Source organism: Columba livia, chromosome 4 (genome assembly GCF_036013475.1).
Source record: "Columba livia isolate bColLiv1 breed racing homer chromosome 4, bColLiv1.pat.W.v2, whole genome shotgun sequence".
NCBI classification, from domain to species: Eukaryota; Metazoa; Chordata; class Aves; order Columbiformes; family Columbidae; genus Columba; species Columba livia.
The window spans coordinates 27,671,046-27,689,082 of NC_088605.1; the positions used below are offsets into that span (position 1 = coordinate 27,671,046).

General features: G+C 36.7%; 1 protein-coding gene across 3 annotated transcripts in view; it reads right to left on the minus strand.

Moving 5' to 3' along the window:
- The window catches only part of NFXL1 (nuclear transcription factor, X-box binding like 1), a 49,051-nt gene that overhangs the window by 23,626 nt on the left and 7,388 nt on the right, over positions 1-18,037 (minus strand). For all 3 annotated transcript variants that reach the window (XR_010472200.1, XM_065060833.1, XM_065060834.1), the window contains exons 8-15: positions 17,152-17,266; positions 16,693-16,817; positions 15,600-15,722; positions 14,104-14,194; positions 10,964-11,084; positions 10,158-10,314; positions 9,248-9,339; positions 5,771-5,792 (exon numbers count right to left, since the gene is read on the minus strand). Coding sequence is in view for 2 of the 3 variants with exons in the window: in XM_065060833.1 (XP_064916905.1) it covers positions 5,771-5,792; positions 9,248-9,339; positions 10,158-10,314; positions 10,964-11,084; positions 14,104-14,194; positions 15,600-15,722; positions 16,693-16,817; positions 17,152-17,266 (846 nt within the window). In the remaining variant the exon portion in view is untranslated. The remainder of the gene's footprint in view (positions 1-5,770; positions 5,793-9,247; positions 9,340-10,157; positions 10,315-10,963; positions 11,085-14,103; positions 14,195-15,599; positions 15,723-16,692; positions 16,818-17,151; positions 17,267-18,037) is intronic.

Here is an 18,037-nt window from a genome sequence, read left to right on the forward strand (position 1 = left end):
ATTCTAAAAAACAAACACAACAAATACAACTCAAGGGACTGGGAAGGTGAAGAAATGGCTCCATGACAGGACTAGGAGTTTAATGTCTTCTGTCATATTTGCACTTTCTAATTTGAAGTTAACACTCCGGTTAACAGGGCTTTGCAGTACTATTCAGAGCATCTATTTAGAAGCCTTTATTCTTCATTAGTACTGAAATGGAATGTAAACTCCTAACTTGGTTACCTAGATTATTTTCCTAAAGCTGAATAGTACAAGTCCCTCCATATCACAAGTATTAGAAGAAACCCACTGTTCCCATTTCCCAACCCTTACATAATATTCACAAGAAAAAAAAAAGTTTCTCTGATGATGCTGTCAAAAAAATTTATTTTTTTTTCTTATGATCATGATCATTTAGTGGAGAAAAAGAGAAATTATTTGTGATGTTATTACACAATAGACTAACATGACATAACTCACTTTGACTAGACTAAGGGTGTGATTTTGTGTTGCAGCTAAAGTTGCCTAACAGCTTTGTACTGTATCCCTGCCGTTTCTCCTTTCCAACTCTACAATCCAAATCGCACACTCCTACCACTTACTTGGAACAAGTCCTACCACACATCTGTCTTTAGAGCAAGACAATTCAACTAGTCAAAATGGAAGAAAAGGAATTAACAGGAAAAGATTCCTTTCCTTTTTGCTAGGTTTGCAAGTGAATTGGCCATACAACTGGGTAAGCACCAGAACAGAGATCAAAGGAAGAGAGGACAGTCCCCCACAGGACTGAGCAAGGGACATTTTCCCTTCAGTGCTGTCCACGCTGACTTCCCTCAATCCTAAAGCAAAGACATACAAAGTAGGATTTCAATCCACTTGCCTACAGAAATGTTCTCCAGGCAGGCTTCATCAAAAAAAAGGCTATACTCCACATCAAGTCATTGCAAAACACAATTCCTTCCCAAGACTCCTTAACTCCTTCCTCCTCTTCTCATCCTGACCCACAGAGACTCTGCGAAAGGAGCCTGCATAGGAGGCTTAACATCAAGCACAGAATACACAGGAGAAAACCTTGATGCTGTCCTGTCCAACCACTCTCCCATCCCTGTGTCAGAGCTGAAGCTCATTATGCTGGCTAAAGCACTAATACAACCACAGCAAGCAGCCTAAATGCCTGGTTTGAACTCCTGCCGCGAACATCCTGCAACTTGGTCTCTGAGGGTCTATGTTTCTGCTGACCAAATGAGCAAATGCCATCAGCAGGCCTAATAAAAAGAAGGTCTGAAGTGGAGAATAGCACTATACCCAGCTAACACACACCAACTACCAAAGCTTTTGTCACTCCTAATACCCTGATCCTTCTCATCCTCTTCCATCTCCCTCCTCCTCCTTCCTTGGAGTCACAACTTTCTTTCGGCAGCAACATAAGTAGTCAAAGGATGCTGGAAGGTAAAAGAATGAATGAAAAGGCAAACTGAACATTAAGATCTGCCACTGCCCACTTCTCTGCCTTTCCTTGCTCCCCTATTTCCACTCAGTTTTTTATGACTACTGGTTCTGCTGCAGTTCAGGCAGCTACAGCAGATCAGGGCACTAATAGCAAATGAGCTCTATGGCTGCACAGTTCAGCATGCTGATGAGACTCCTTTTACTGAGAGCCAGCCTTCCATCAGATACGGACACAGCCACCAGCTCCAGTTAAAGAGAACTAGCAGAAGCACACAGGCAGAAACAAAGCATCCCCCACGTAGAGCAGATGAGATGTGATGCTGAATGGAGCCGGGGCAGGGAAGCTCACAAGCCAGGAGACACCAGTAGCAGCTTTCAGAGAGCCAACTGCAGAGAACAGCCCAGTCCTGCGGCTGCACGCAGCACAGCTCCAGCCCCACTTGTCGACTTTCCCAAGTCTTGAGCCTAATAAAAGACGGAAAGTCTTCTGGAATCAATTGACGTTGTAGCCAAAACCAAAAGAATTTCAATTAAATCAAACATACGTTATATTTTCAAATTTTGTTTCCATTTCTTGACAAGTCAATCTGTTGCGGATATTAGTAATAAATCCAAAGGACAAAGTAGAGAAAAGTTTTAATTCCTATAGTTGGAATGCATTTCTGAAATGGCTAAATGGAGGTCGCTACTCTTGCTACAAGGACGAATAACAAAGAAGCCACAAACTCCAGGAGGCTGATGAGCTGAAGAATAGAGAATGCAGATGAGAACCAGAAGCGTTTTATGAAAAATGATTGGAAAAAGAAAGAAACTAAGGAGGCGTCATTCTCAGACCACAGGTCCTTCCATGGATTAAGGAAAGGAAGGCAAGGAAAAGAGGGCAAAACAACTTCCAGGAGTTTTCCAGCACACCTCCCAAATGCATAAAATCAACTAACAGATACATCAATTGGAATATGAAAATAAAAATCAAGTACAATAGGGCAGGGAAATTTCTGAAACATTCATAAGGTATTTAGGCATAAAGGTGAATTGCATCAAGTTCTACATTAAATTTTACCTAGAGGTAGAATAATGCTCTTCCTGTTATGAGAGAACCACAGCTAACAAAAAAACCCAACAACCTTAGAATTATAAAACATAGCATCAAATTCCCACCAAAAAAAAAAAACACCAAAAAAACCCAAGAAGAGACTTCTATCTGTGTGAGAACAGTATGACTGATATTATGGTATATTCAAAATATCACGGAAACAAAAACAGAGTGTTTTCGTTCCTCTAGAACATTTAATGAAATGAAGCAACTATGAGAGAATTAACTACAGCAGATAAATTAATACCATTTCCAGTTAAGATTTCCTTGTTTGTCCTCAGCAACCTTGTATGTGCTTTAATTAATGTTTTCCCATAAAAACAGCTTTTGAATATAAACACTAGCTCTCATAATTTGATTTTAAAAGAGTACATTTATGCTACTGCTACGAAATCCCAATGCTTGTAGCAGTTCAAAGAAAAAACAAAGCATCAAGTAAGTTTTTGTTTTGGGGCAGCAGCAACTGTTAATGACAGGTGATCTCTCTGACCTACAACCTGAAACAGAATTGAGAGCTACTTTTAAGCACCTACAAATCAAAGGAGAGTTATTAAAGAGTTATTTTCCTAAATATATGTAAACACATCTAAAATTTACACAGTAAAATTATTTAAAGGAAGGCTGCACACGATAGCTTAAACAAGTCTTATTTTAGGTTAAAAATCACATAGAATCATACTTGCCTAAACAGGTGTTTTATATAATCATATCACCTGAAAAGTAATTTTAAGCCTGTTGTTTTAAGTGCTGAATTGATTGTTCCAAATACCCAAAGATATGTAAGAGCTCAAACCAGTCTCTTAAAAATACTTTTTAAACTAAATACCAAAGTGAAATTTTATAAAAATAAACAACAACAACAAAAAAACAAGTTGAACACAACCAACTCCAACACCTACACAAATTAAAATTACTATTCAAGGAAAAATGTAAACATAATAGACTTGCTTATTACACAACTCCTAAACTGTTTGCTTTCATTCTCTCTTCCACTCATCATCTGCAGGTATCTCAGTAAAAGAAAAGGTGACTTTATAACTCGTTTAATTCCTAGTTTGTTTCTTTTATACCTCTTCCATTATAGAAGGTATAACAAAAGCCCAGCATAAGCAGTAACATAGTACAGCCTCTCTTCACAGCAAAACTTTGCTTGAGAAAATTGCTACTTTCATTACTTGTGAAAAGTTCACATTTCCCAGTAAAAATCCCTTCAGGGACTGGAAACTTGTACAGGGGGGAAGTGTTCATAAACATATAAGAGTGTTTTCTCTTGTTAACAAATTAGTTTGAGGTGAGGTTACTTGTTGAAAGCCAATGGGGCTGTAAAACACTGAACAGATCTTAAATGTTTTGTTTGTTTTATTTTTAGAGACCTCAGAACAACATAAACATGTACAATGGACCTAAAATACACCATAAACACCCCCTCACACACACACATTAAAAAATTATTATTTTCCTTGGCTGCTATCAAAATCCCAAAGATTAGGACACTGCATTCCAGAAACTGCTAAATTTCAGCAGGAGGGAAGCACTGCGCTCTGCTGGCTGAGAGAAGGAACGTTTAATTTAGCGTATCATATAGCATCAATAAATACAAATTATTAAAGCTGGGCATAGACTCCCCAGCATTCTTCCTTATTTTCTATACTGACCCATTAAAAAAAAAAAAAGACCCAAAGCCATTGATTGACTATGCCAAGACCAGTATGCAACAGATTAAGGATTTTTTTAAATTATTATTCTGAAATCAGTTATAAATATGTAGTAATTGGAACAATTTTCTCTAATAAGAAAAGCCATACTGTCTTCTGTTAGGGGGAGGGACATAGATTTCATAATCACGTACATCTGAAAAGTATCAAAGCCAGGAACATTGTGTGGAGCAAGTTATATATTGAGTCAATTGACCAAAGCTTCTATTTTGCCTGTACATAAATTCATGAAAGTTAAGGTAAGATTTGATATGTCCTATCACAAAACATGTTATTGACTCAATAAGTCATTGGTTGATATACCTGCAAGTTTTACTGTGGAAAGCAAAACCAAAACCCAGCTGTTTCAAGACCAAACAAACAGGCACAGTCGTTCTTTTCATGCATTTTCACTGTACGTTTTTCTTTAGCAATCAGTAAGCTGCACAGTAGCTCCCTATGGAAGCTGCAGTCACAGCTTGATTGGATTAATAAATGTGCTACACGAACAGACTGCTGATACATAAATTTTGTTAACAACATTTGGAGATGTTGCCACCACATGTCAAAAAACACTAGAACACATACCAAAAGATTACTAAAGAAGGCCAATGAAAAAAAGGGGGCGAGGCGTGTCTTTAAATATTTTTATATATTTACTGTTTTCTAGAATTTTTTACTATCTTAAAATGATACTAGGCTTATTACAGTACTGTTAACTGCAATTCAATAGTGAATTTATGACAGACTAACTAGTGGATATATTCCCAGACAAAGCTATAATAGCAACATTTTTTTTAAAGATTAGTTTAGCAACCATGTTTAAAAGGGTAAAAAACACAAAAAACCCACAAAAAAAAAAAAAAAAAAAAAACAAGAAAAATGAGTTGATCTTAAATTTCATGACTTTTAGAAATGACTGTGAATAACGATGGTAGTTATTTAGCTTCAAGTGTCAATGAGATATTCTTCTCATGTTAGCCAAAACAGACAATAACTTCATTCAAAACTGGAGAACACAAAAAGGAACCAAAAAGAAAAGCTAGTAAGTAACACTAAAGAAGTTTCCACTATATTGTTTGATTTCATTAATGAATGCTTGAATCCAAATCACATGAGAATTTTCATGTACAACACTATGTTCCGTATCCTTTCAAAATAAATACAGCAGTTTCTAAAAGAACTGAGTGAAGTGTGTGACAGGGAAAGAAAAATAAGTATAAAATGAGGGGAAAAAAAAACAACCCTCAGAAGTACATAATGAAAAGACCCACACCCCAAAAAATAAACACTATTTAAACAACTGCAAGAATACCCAAATAGCTTCACAAATCATGATGTAAATTTCTGTCCAAGACTTCTAAAAAGTTATGTATTCCCCAAAAAGGAACTAAAATACCTTCTGATAATTAAGCCTTCGTGAGAAGGTACTTCATTGGTTTTAAAATCTAAAAAAGCCATACAATATTTCTCTTTAGTGTTTTTTTTTTTCAGGCTGACAAAGTGAGATATACTTCATATTCCACTTTAAAAGGCAGTTTCTGTGACTCACCTCATGCTGCCCAAGACACTCCCTGTTAAAGAGAGAAAAAATGCAGATTTAGAGAACATATATTTCTTCAATAAGGGACTTAAAACAGCTACAGTGTTTTTCACACAAAAATAATGCAATCTATTTTTAAAAGTACAAACTAAGAAAATAATATATCTACGCAGATCAATGCCATCTCTTCTTCAGTAGTTGTTTGGATTGCTGTATTTTATGATGGCAATCCCAAAAATCAGTGTTTCATGGGCAGATTTATTACAATTGTATATTACTAACTTTTATTTTAGAAAATGTATTTAGAAAGTCACCTGAATTGCTTCTAAATAGCTTTTCCTTTGGCTCTACTAATATATAATTTCATATTTTTCAGATATTTCAGAGAACTATCTAGTCTACTCTTATAATTCTACCCCTTTTAGAATGGTCTACCATTCCTAGGAAAGAAAAACTGCCCACTGATCAGAATTACGAGGGTATTAAATGAAATGGTGACTCATTCAAACACTGATCTCCTAAAAATTAATTTAATCTTTTCTCAATTTATTTTGAAAAGTATCTTTCTATTTTTGTCTCTGATTTCATATCTGTCATCTCCTTCCCAAGTACTATTTTGATTTCTCCACTGAAATCTTATAAGGGAGAGTAATTATTAACTGTAAATCAGTTCCTAAAAATTTCTAGAACAGTATTTTAAAAAATAAAAGTATCACTGATAACTTCTCTAACACAAAGCAACTACCAATAGCTACAGATGGTGTCTAGGACAGCAGGATATTAGCAAGAGCAACCATTCTTTCACCTAGTATAATGAGAAGCAGATGTTGCACAGGAGCTTTTTCTTCACTCTACACAGTTCATTTATCTTACATCCAAGACAATCCTCCTATAACCAGTTCATTTGGTTTCTAGGACCCCTGCATTCCATGGCAGCATGCTTCTGTTCCACTGCAAGGCGAAACTGCTTAACCAGCCTGATTGCCTTTTACCTCGTAACCACTAAATCCATGGATGAGAGATTTCCCCCAGCAACTTTGCATCCACGTTGAGATGTAGTGGTGTCAGATGAACTACTAGATGCATAAAAAACTGGCAGAATCAAAGGGTAGCAGCTCACTGTTTGTATCCTACATGGACACCAGTTACAGGTGGAATTCTTCAGCCTGGGACCTGTCTTGTGGGTGGTTGGTTTGTTTGTTTGTTCCACAGTAACTTGGAAAAGATAAAAAGCACCAATTTTGCAGACAACACTAAAGGACAGTCAGTACATTCGAGGGCAGGGATGGCATTCAGAAGGATCTAGACAGATTGGAGGAATAGGTGGAGAGGAAATTCATGAAATGCAGAGACAACAAAAGTCTTTCACCTGGGCCTGACTAAACACTGCAGGCTGGGGACTGAAGGCTGGGGATGTAATAGTCTTTCAGCACACAGGGGAGGAAGGTACAGAGAAGATTGAGCCATGCTCCCTACTGAGGTTTATAGCAGGGGGGCAAGACACAACAATCATACTCTTTAAAAAAAGGAAGGTTCTGACTGGATATACAGTGGAGGAAAAATAAATTAAAAAAAATATCAGTATAAATACAAACAAGGACAGCAGGGAGTTGTCCAGGGAGGCTGCAGAATCCATGTACACTGAGGTTTTCAAGGTCCATCTGGACAAAGCTGGAGCAAATTGGTCAGAATTCGGTGTTGATCTGCCTGGAGCAGGAGGCTGGACTAGATGACCCCACCCCAAGGTACCTCCCAGCCTCAGCAGTTCTACCAAATTAATAGAGCCAATAATTTTCCAGAAATTCCCTTTAACTGTTTACAGAAACAAACACGGAATATATTAAAATCAAAATCTCTGACTGCTCATGTTCCACAATACCAAAATATTAGAAAACACAACAAAAAGTATTGCAAAACCTCAGTGGTGAAGGATGAAATACCCACTAACATCCATCCATCCAGACCAGGATTATTTAAGCTACTCTCCATTATCGTATTTGTTCAAATGCCACCATTCTAGCAATGATTCTAAAAGCCCTGCCAATGATCTAAGAACATCAGATATTTTGCTTTGTGGCAACACATTACTTCATATCTATGGTTTTGTTTACTATTATTTTGTTAATTCAGGAAATTTCTCTCATACCACTTTGATTTAAAAAGAAAAAAAATAACTTCACAGTTGCAAGGATCAATCAAGAGAATTGGGATATTCCAGAATTAACATGATCTAATGCTAATAGAATCTTAATTTACCCTAAGCACTATGAAATGTAATGATGCTTCCTCTAGTTAGAAAATTGAGTACAACTTTTCCAGTATGGTTTTCTTCTCACTTAGCAGACTTACCTCCTCTGGGGAGGAGCCTTCAGACTAAAAGAGGTGATTTTGTGGTTGGAATTTAGAGGAACTAGAAGATGTGCCCTACCTAAGTTATGATGTTACACAACCTGCACGAGTCAGTTTCTACGGTCATCTACCCAAACACTGAAACCAGGCTGTTCACAACTACACATTTTTCACCTCTGGGAGTCTTGGCTTTGAACTCTGAGTCCAAGTATCAGAGGTACTCAGTTTCGAACAGAAGTACAACCTATTGTAGTACAATCCTTGACAAATTAAGTTCTAAACGTATCTACATAGGCAGTTAAATGGTTATTTTTTTTAGCAACTTCCTGTCTACTTCTCACTTCATAAAATGAGGACATAATCTTCCCTCATTAAGGGGGGATATTTAAAAAACAAATAAGCACTAATGACTGTGAAGTATGCAGGGTTTTAAACAGTAAGAGACTACAACACAAAAACAGACCAAAACCCCCAGTATTTTTCACATAAATGTTGAATTGAGTCCTTATTCCCCAATGCAAACACAAGTTCTAGCAAACTGAAAACAAATGATGAAAAAAGTCATGACCGGATCTTCCCTTATATCCTCAGCATCATCATGGAAAGAGCTGATTCAGCTCTACTCAAGGAGCAGAACCTCCTGGACAAGTCAAAAATAGAAAGGAGACAAGCAGATGGGATGAAGGGCATCCACCTGCCAATCATCAGCATACAATAACTGAACAACTAAGAAAAAAAATAGCAATTAATTACACAGAAAATTGCAATCCCATAAACCAAACAAGGTAGAAACTATACAGAAAAAGCTGTCTGTCACTGAAGACTATCAAATTACAATGTCTGTCTTTGCAGTTTTCATATTTTTCTTTTAAGGCAGCATTGCAAACAACATATATTAGAAGCAACCAATCTTTACTTTCAAGTCCTTTCATGCAGTGAGCAAACACTGCAGAAATATCTATTAGACAATCATCAATGCTCACAGTTTTATGAGAATGGTGTTCACATAGGCTCATTGCATCTGAAGAGGAAAATATGTTTAATTTCATGTTGATCTCTAAGAAAGTATAAAAAGAAAAAAAAAATCTTTTTCCATGCTAAAACTTTCTTTTATTTGTTTTCTTTTTTAATACTTACACTGGTATAGGAACCTCACAGGGAGGACATGGCAATGCAGTTTGAATAAAAGCTGGCTCAGATGGCTGTTCCCAAGGACCTGCAGACTGATGCTGAGAGCAAAAAGCAACACTAGCTGAATAGAAAACAGACAGAGCTATCTGCTTGACCATAAATAAGCTTATCATCTAAACAGACCCCAGTTATAGCAAACCCACTTTCTAGTAATTATTTTTTTACTAATGAAATCTCAACATCTCGTCAAAAAAAAAAAAAAGGTAAAAAAAACCCACACCAAAACAATTCTAATTATTTAATAGAGGCAAAAATATAAAAAGTATTTCAGTTACTAACCAAGTGAAATTTCCATCATGCAGCACATGCATGTGTCATATTTAAAGATGCCAAACAATTTCTCACTTCTAACTTGCGCTAATTTTGATGGTTTAGTAACTATCAAGGTTATTTATTTTTTTGCTCTTATTTATTTATTTACTCTAAACTGCAGAAGCCTCCAGCATAAGATTAAGGTCAAATAACTGTCGTGGTTGAGATGGACAAACAACATAGACCAAGTTCTTCCAGGGTGAAAGTAGTAGATCCCATTTATTGCCACAAGTGCATTTTTATACTGTTTTGCCAATTCATGTGTCTCTTCACTATTGGTTACAAGTGACAGCAGTAACATCTCATTGGTTATTTTTGCTATCATCAATGTTACTCTTTTACTCCCTTCTCTCTCACAGGTACATCCTTATCTTCGGATACTCCTTTACTCCCATCTTTCTCACGGGTAGGCCTTAATATCTTCAAGGCTAACTTCTGTTCCCATGCCCTTTGTCAGGGAATCCACGGACCCACTGTAGTCCCCCACAAACAACTACTGATAATTCTTCAGAACACAACACACCATTTTTCACTATTTACTTACTGAGCCAGTTTGCTTCACAAGTGCTTCATCATGGCAGGAAACAGGGCACAAATGACCACACGTTAATGTTTTCTGGCAGGACTGACGACACGGAGGACACCGACCAAAGTGACAATAGTGTTTCTCCTGCGTAGGGTGGTGACAGGTAGGCGGTCGACTGAAGTAAAATCCAAAAATGAATCAATATGACAGCAAGAAATATGAAGTTACAGTCACTGAACAGTTATGCTCAAAATACAAATAATTGAGATGAACAAGTTATTTTTTTTAACTGAGTTTGCCTCTCACCTTCAGCAGTTGTGAATATTACAGTAAAATTATACTGGAGTTCTAAATTAAATTAAATCAAATCAAAGTTGGTTTTGCATATTCAAACAGCTATTTCAATCCTGATTCTACTCTGTACTGAGCAATCTTGCTACACCCCAGCAGAAACTGTTCTCCTTTTTCCTTTTGCTAGTCAAGTTTTCTAGGTAAACTGCCTCATGGAGGTACTTCAAAATGTACCAGAGATGGCTTGAAGAATGGAGTGGGGCCATAGAATTAGAAGTGCTCAGCAGGACAGAACCTCCCCCCTGACAGCAGCAAGTTGCTCATGAAACTACAGTATCAAAGGGGCATCTGATAGAAAGGATTATTGCTGATCTCCATCTGCATAGTAAAGAATACAGAAAACTGAGAAGTAATATCCACAATCATATTAAAGAAGTATTTTTTTGCCTTTTGAAGTGATGTTTGACTACTTTCTTTAAGGACACCTCAAACTCCGCTGAAGAACTAGAAGCACAGGTGCTTTCTATACTGACCTGCAGAGCTGTTTGCATCTCGGGGGTTTGATGGTGCGCTCTCTGCCACAGGGCACTTTAATAACAGTTTTCCCACAATTGCATTTCACATCTACGGTCTCTGGACATGGATTGCAACTACCTAAAAACAGATATGTTACGAATATGATAATCTTAATAAGCTACAAATTATAAAAACTGGTAACTAATGTAACTCTGAATATGCACATGGTATAATTGTCCTGTTCTGTTTGACCTAAATAATAGCTGGCTGTTATTTTTTCATTTCTGCTTAGTTTCAAATGCCTCTTGGGAAAGAGAATTTCACCAGTCTTAAAGAAATAATCCTGATTATTCTACAGTTGTTAACTGGTATCAAGTTAGAAACAATTCCCCTCACACATTTTAAAAAGAATAATTAAAAGCCCAGAATTAAAAGCCCAGGCATTTGGATCACACAATAATTAAACAGCTGCTATTTGTATTTCAGTCTTACATGCATATGAAGATGTATCATCTTTCATTTATATTCAAAAGTTAGAAAAGAGACACTGAAAAACTGGTACAATAAAGTTTGACAGATTTTGTATAGTATTAAAGAAGTGTTCATCCTTTCTGTATAATTACTGCTTTCTTGAAAAGATCCTCCTCATTTCTAAAGTTACTCATGCTACTAACCTGATACATTAAAAAAAAAGAGATCTGTACAATACCTTCTGTTTTAATTTCAGGCTCTACCACACTACTTATTCACCAAGTGCCAACTGCTAAGTTTTATTATTAACTAATTAACAACAAGAATACGCATCTTCTAAAAAAACCCCACAGATGTAGATGTTGGATTTTGGCTTACTAATCATGTTGCATTCTGAAACTTTAAAGAAAGCAAAGCTTTGATAGCGTTATTGACAGCACAACTTTTTAATATTCTGACTTGTTAGCAGGATCTGGCAAGCAATACTTCAAGAAGTGGATCTCTCAATGACAAAAGGCTGCTGAATTGAAAAGGATGGGAATTACACAGTGTTCATATTCCAAAGTAAATTAAATTATATTATCAGCACACATAAACAGCTACTGCTACAAAATAAACTGAAGGTCTAAATCTATGCTGCCCACAATGGTTAATTCGTGTACAACTTATTTAAATATTCTATTAACAAAGAAAACCGCCTACATTCTCAAAAAGATGGAAGAACAGAGATCTCGCATAAGCCTGAAGTTAAGGTGAGAGCACAGCATTCTCAAATCAAGTGTTATAATGTACTACTATAAGAAACAAAACACTTCTGTTCTTTTGCAAAACATTCTAAATTTCGGTAAGCATATTAAAATACTTAAGAAAAAAAAAAAGAAAATGTAAAAATCAAACCACAAACAGAATTGATTAAGTTACATGTTTTCAGGGACCCTGGCTAAAGGCCAAGTGCTTACTATCAGCAACCACGAATAACTCTGACATCAGGTACCTTCTAAAGGACCTGATCTAGCAAGTTATTTTCTAGGAGGCATACTATTTCCTTTAAAACCGGTGGTCACTGACATCTGGCAGCTCACAGCAAAACTAACCTGACCTGGTATTACATACTGAAGATAAAATAATTAATTATAAGTTTCAGCAGCTATTAAAACATTGGTGTATAAGGAGAAACATATGAATATAAATATTTTGAAATAAAAATCATTGCCTTTACTAGGAATATTTTAAAACATTTTGACAAGATATTACAAATTATATTAGACTGCAATTTGTTAAAGCACAAATTATTTTATTTTCTGAATTTATTATCTGATACCTTAGTTATTAGCTTCATTAGATGCCTAAATTCTGACAAGAGTTAGCACTTAAATATCAATAATTGCACCATTTTTATAAATTACATACACTTTGAAGTGTATCTATTTGTATATATATTTACATCCCCAAAGTTCACTTTTGTTTTCTTACAGGCACTGCTTCATTATTTTTCCATTGCTGTTAGCTATTAGAAGTCATTGCCACTTTCAGCCAGGCTGCAAGATGCAAGCAGTATGAAATATAAACAGCTATTCAATGTAAAAGTTTATCCTATAATACAGCATTAACGCCTTAGTTTTCCAATCAGAATTTTATGCTACGATTTAGTTATCAACCAAAATAATGCAGAAAAATTATGTTACCGGTTTTCTTCTGACAGTACCAAAAAAAATTAAGTATTTCCAGGATTTTGGAGAGGTACAGGGGTGGGAGAAGAAAGGACGGGGAAGAAGAAAAGGGTCACAGTTAACAAAAAAAACAAACCACTTGTTTGTGGTGACGGATCTAATACACTAACTGCGACAACTACCACACTTACCTGTCCTGCCCACTTAAAAATCACCGCCTCAGAAGTAAGATTGGCTGAACAAGCTGTGAATCATTTCCTAAATTGTTGCAATTTATAGCTGAGAATACTAAGAGAAATCACATAGGGTACTCAGCTGTTGTTTCAGCAGGGCAGCAGCTTCTGTGGGGAAAATTGCTGAGGGGGAAGCTGCCTTTTTAAGTCATTCCAATTTAATCCCCTACCAAGCAAATGTCAAAGCAATCAGCCAGGATAAAAGCTGCCAGGTAATTGGCCATTTCCAGCATCTTTTTAACCAAGGTCACTGGACGCAGAAGTAAACTTTCTTGTTATCCTTCATGTAGTCAGTAGTAAGTTCGTCTCTTCTCTTTTACCAGTAAGGTACCAATATACATTCAAATTTCATATTTTTTTAAAGCTTTTATTTTAAGTGCACTTATATCACACATTGTGTTCTAGGATATTTTAAAACCATCCGGACTCAACCAGCATAGTCTTTTCTATACATAACTGGACTTTGCCATAGCCAGTGAACAGAATTATTTGGGGGAAAAAAAGTCAGGCTATGTATTTTGAATTCAGGAGCTGGAAAGAGGACAGAGCATTTTCAGAGAAATAATACTAAGCAAAATTACCAGGTAAAAACTTGGGTTGTCATTATGTAAATCCTTAAGCTCTAACCACCGCTAAAATCCTTTCAAGCACACTGCCCTCACAAAAAGCCCACATGCAACAAGGGAGAGAATTCACCGAGCACCACACAGAGTCATGCAAGCATGAAGTTGGGCAAAAATAAACAATATTGCATCACTATGGGGAACCTTCACCTGTTCTTACCTCTGTGGCAGCCTGAAGGACATTTGTGATTTCTGCAGCCCAGAGTCCGCCCACAGACTTGATCGCAAGGTGGACAGTTTCCAGGACAGCACTATCAAAAAATATATACCTTATGTAACCGAAAACTTTTCTGGTACAAGTTTGCCCTCTTCTACTATCTCATTTTTTCAGTAGTACTTAAAAAATTTTCATGCAATTTATTCCAATATCCTCAAATTTATGCCAGGTATAAAAAGGAGGCCACCTGTAAAGTTGTTTTTAAAAATTAAGTTATAAAATAACATGAAACCACATTTGAAAGCATCATTTTAACACACTAAAAAGGCAGAGGGCTTCCAAAAAGCATAACAGTATTTTTAAAAGTTCAGATTCTTACAATATTTGAATCCGAAATAATTTCAGAAGATTACACGCAGGATATCCAACAGTTCGCCCCATTACTCTGCAACTTCTTTGCTTTCATGCTGCATTGCCCCTGGCACAAAAATGTTGCTAACCACCCTTTTTTTTTGTTTTAAACACTTTTAAAAACATCAAAAACAAACAAAAAAACCAAACAAACAACAAAAAAACCCCACAACAAACACCCCACCTTTTTAGTAGAGGTCAGATAACTTCAGGATCAGTTATCTACTTTCTGTTCTTAGATAAAGCAGTAATGTGGAAGAACTGGAACACAACACATCACCATCACATTGGTGTATGCCAGGTCAGGAGAGATCCTCATTTTTAATTTAAAAGGTACTCTCTTTCCAAACTGTATCAGGAAGAATGGCAATCTTTTAGCATAAATTAAAGATGCCAAGATTGCATTTCCTTGTTTTACCATCTTTTCACATAAAGTAAATTCACTGTAATAATTATACTCAAAATTACTTAAGAATAAAACTGTATTTTTCATGCTTCTTTGCAATAAGAAGTCCAACTTTTGTGATGTCGTAATTCACATATAGCAGGCAACTGTCAGGTCTTTTTGCATCAATAAACTGAAAAGATAGGTCTGAGCTATCAATCATTCCTTTGACTTGAAATGAGAAGGGAAACAAAACTCAGTTTCCCAATTGTCAGACCACTACAGTTCACAGGCATGCATATTAGAAGGTGGGCTGGAATGCTGCCTTGTCAAAAATGAGAGTTTGTCCCTCACAGACTTAAGAGAGATTCCCAGTTCTTCCTACAACATAAGGAAATACAGGATTTAACTACTTCAAAATGCAAAAACCATCAGTAACTACTCAATTATCTGAAAGCAAAACTGCCTTTTGGAACTGGAAAGTTGTCAGTTTTTAAGGCCACTGAGGCTTTCTTGATGACATGCTGTTCAAAGAATTCTGGTACACTGTAAACTAATTTGAAAGATGTTGAAGAAAACTCCACTTTCTATACGATAACATGAAGTGGAACAACAGATTGATGTGGCATATGTAAAACATTATATCTAAATAAGAATGTTATCTAAACAATACATTTAAGAAAGATAATCTCTGGACACTTACCTTTCTCCTACATTGGTGCTTCTGGCAATCACGAATTTTAGTACACTTTGTTTCACACAGATATGGCTTATGACATGGCAGGCGCTTAGTGTGCTTTCCACAGCGACACTGTTTTTCAACTTCCTGAGTGGCAAGATACAGGAAAAAAAAATCAGGGTATTTTTAACTTAAAAAAAAAAAGTGGAAAATAAAATGTTCTACTATTAGCTGTAAAGAAAAGTTTGTGGGAGAGCACATTACAAGGCTCTATTCACAACAGGAAGTATCTCACATGCTAGAGCAGATCACCTATCTGTGCAATAACTATTAATACTTGGGGAACTTGTGCTGGTATTGCAGACACTGTGCTCTGAATGGCACTTCACTGTAGCCTTGGTCTCACCAAAAATGAAGCCACTTCAAGGGAACCACTCAAGCGCGTAGTGTTAACACGACAAGCATAAATGCAAAACAAATTAATCAAAAAAGTACCTCTCCTGCATAGTGAACTAGATTCATCCATCATGTACAAAGGTAAGTAAGAAACAGGTGAGCAGGTTTATCTGACCTTCGTCCCAGCTATCATGTGCTAATTACTTTCACCATAGATTCTGTAGCCAAAGCTGGTTCAGGAAGACACAACTGAGAGCAAGCAAGCAGAGCAACAGCTTTATAGGCCAGACCACACAAGCTCTATAGATAGAGCAGAGCAAAATATTATTTTCTTACTAACAAGGAAATAATGTTATGTTACAGCATCTTCCACTTCGCTAATGAAGAAATAGTGTAATAAGACAAAGCACCAAGGAAGCTAGAAGTGCTGCGGAAAAATTGTCTTTTAGGGCACAATTAATTAAAAAAGTAAAAAAACCCAAGCCAACCCATATTGTTAGAAAACCCTCATCCATGCCTCATAATGCTCAGCTATTAATTCCGAATTGTGTTATTATGGGATGGGGGGGAAATAGGGAAATAATATGTTGCTTTTAATGAACAGAAAGTAATAGATTTTGTGATAGATATGACGGCATTTTCCTTAGAAGACTTGCACTGTTCCAGGCACACAGTGTTTAAAAACCTTAACGCAATGTGAACTTGCTACAGTAACACTAACCTGTCTGCATATTTCACAAGGACCTCGATGACAGCGCTGTGAACATTTATGGATGCCACATTCCAGAACTTTGTCACAACTATCGCCACATGTGGGCACATCTTCTGTACAAGGCAGTGTAAACTCTAGATGAAGAGAAGTACAAGTAAACATGTAGAAGAAAAGCCAAAATATTTTGAAAAAAAATGCATGGGGTAATACAAGTTCAAATTCCAATTTTCTAATTTTTTTTTAAAAGCTTCTCTAGAATTACTCTATTATTCACATCGCAAATTAAATCCCTGGTACTAAATAATGCTTTGAAAGAATTAAGCAAAAACATTAAGCTGTCAGAGTTCACTGTAAGAACTTCTTATGGATCCTGCCCCACAGAATTAACCTAAACTACTTACTGTCAAAGACTGGATAACTTTTTAAAAATTTATCTTAGAAATAAATAAATAAATGAAAGGAGCTTACTTGACTTTCCACATGGACAGGACCTTTTCCCGGAACGAGGACAGTCTCCACAGGGACCAGCATGACAAACTTGTTCACATGTGTGATTACCACAACGCAAAGGTTTCCCACACACCTGGAAAACTCAGAGAAACCAAGAGAATGCAATGTAATGGAACTTCATAACAAGACAAAGCAACTCAAGGGGAAAAACTCAAGGCGAATTTAACTTTTTCTGAATTTTGTTAACAAATCTTATATTTGCCAAGTTCACCAAATAAAACTGCTCACGCCTACAGTGATTCTGACTGGAAGACCACTATATACTGAGGAGTGAGTGGCCTACCTAACAGTGAACCTGAGTAGTCCCAGCCTGCACTGTGCTGCATGTACAGCTTGGCCTTCAGGCCTGTGCTGTGCCACACATATCCCACGGCCACAGGATAAACTTATTGTAGCAGAAGAGATTAGAGGCAGCTCCCACTTGGTACCAGTGATTATTCCACCTGCATGTCCTTGCCTTTATCTAATAGTGCAGCAAGAAGTTCTCATCTGAACATCCTTGCTGTCTGACAGTAGAAATGACAAACAGAGTTGCTTTCATGAAACAAAAATCTTACAATAGCTTCAATGACCAAAATGGGGTAACCCTTTTTACAGATGGGGGTCTGCACTGCATGCTGCATGTGGATCAGAAACTGCATGCTGCATGTGGATCAGAAACTGCATGCTGCATGTGGATCAGAAACTGCATGCTGCACGTGGATCAGAAACTGCATGCTGCACAGCTCAGAGCTCCCAGCATCCAACGGGCCATACTGTTATTTAGATTATACTCCCCTTCTCTATAGTGTGGCTAAAATAAATTGCATTTTAATTGTTACTTTACAGAGGCTGAGCACCTTTC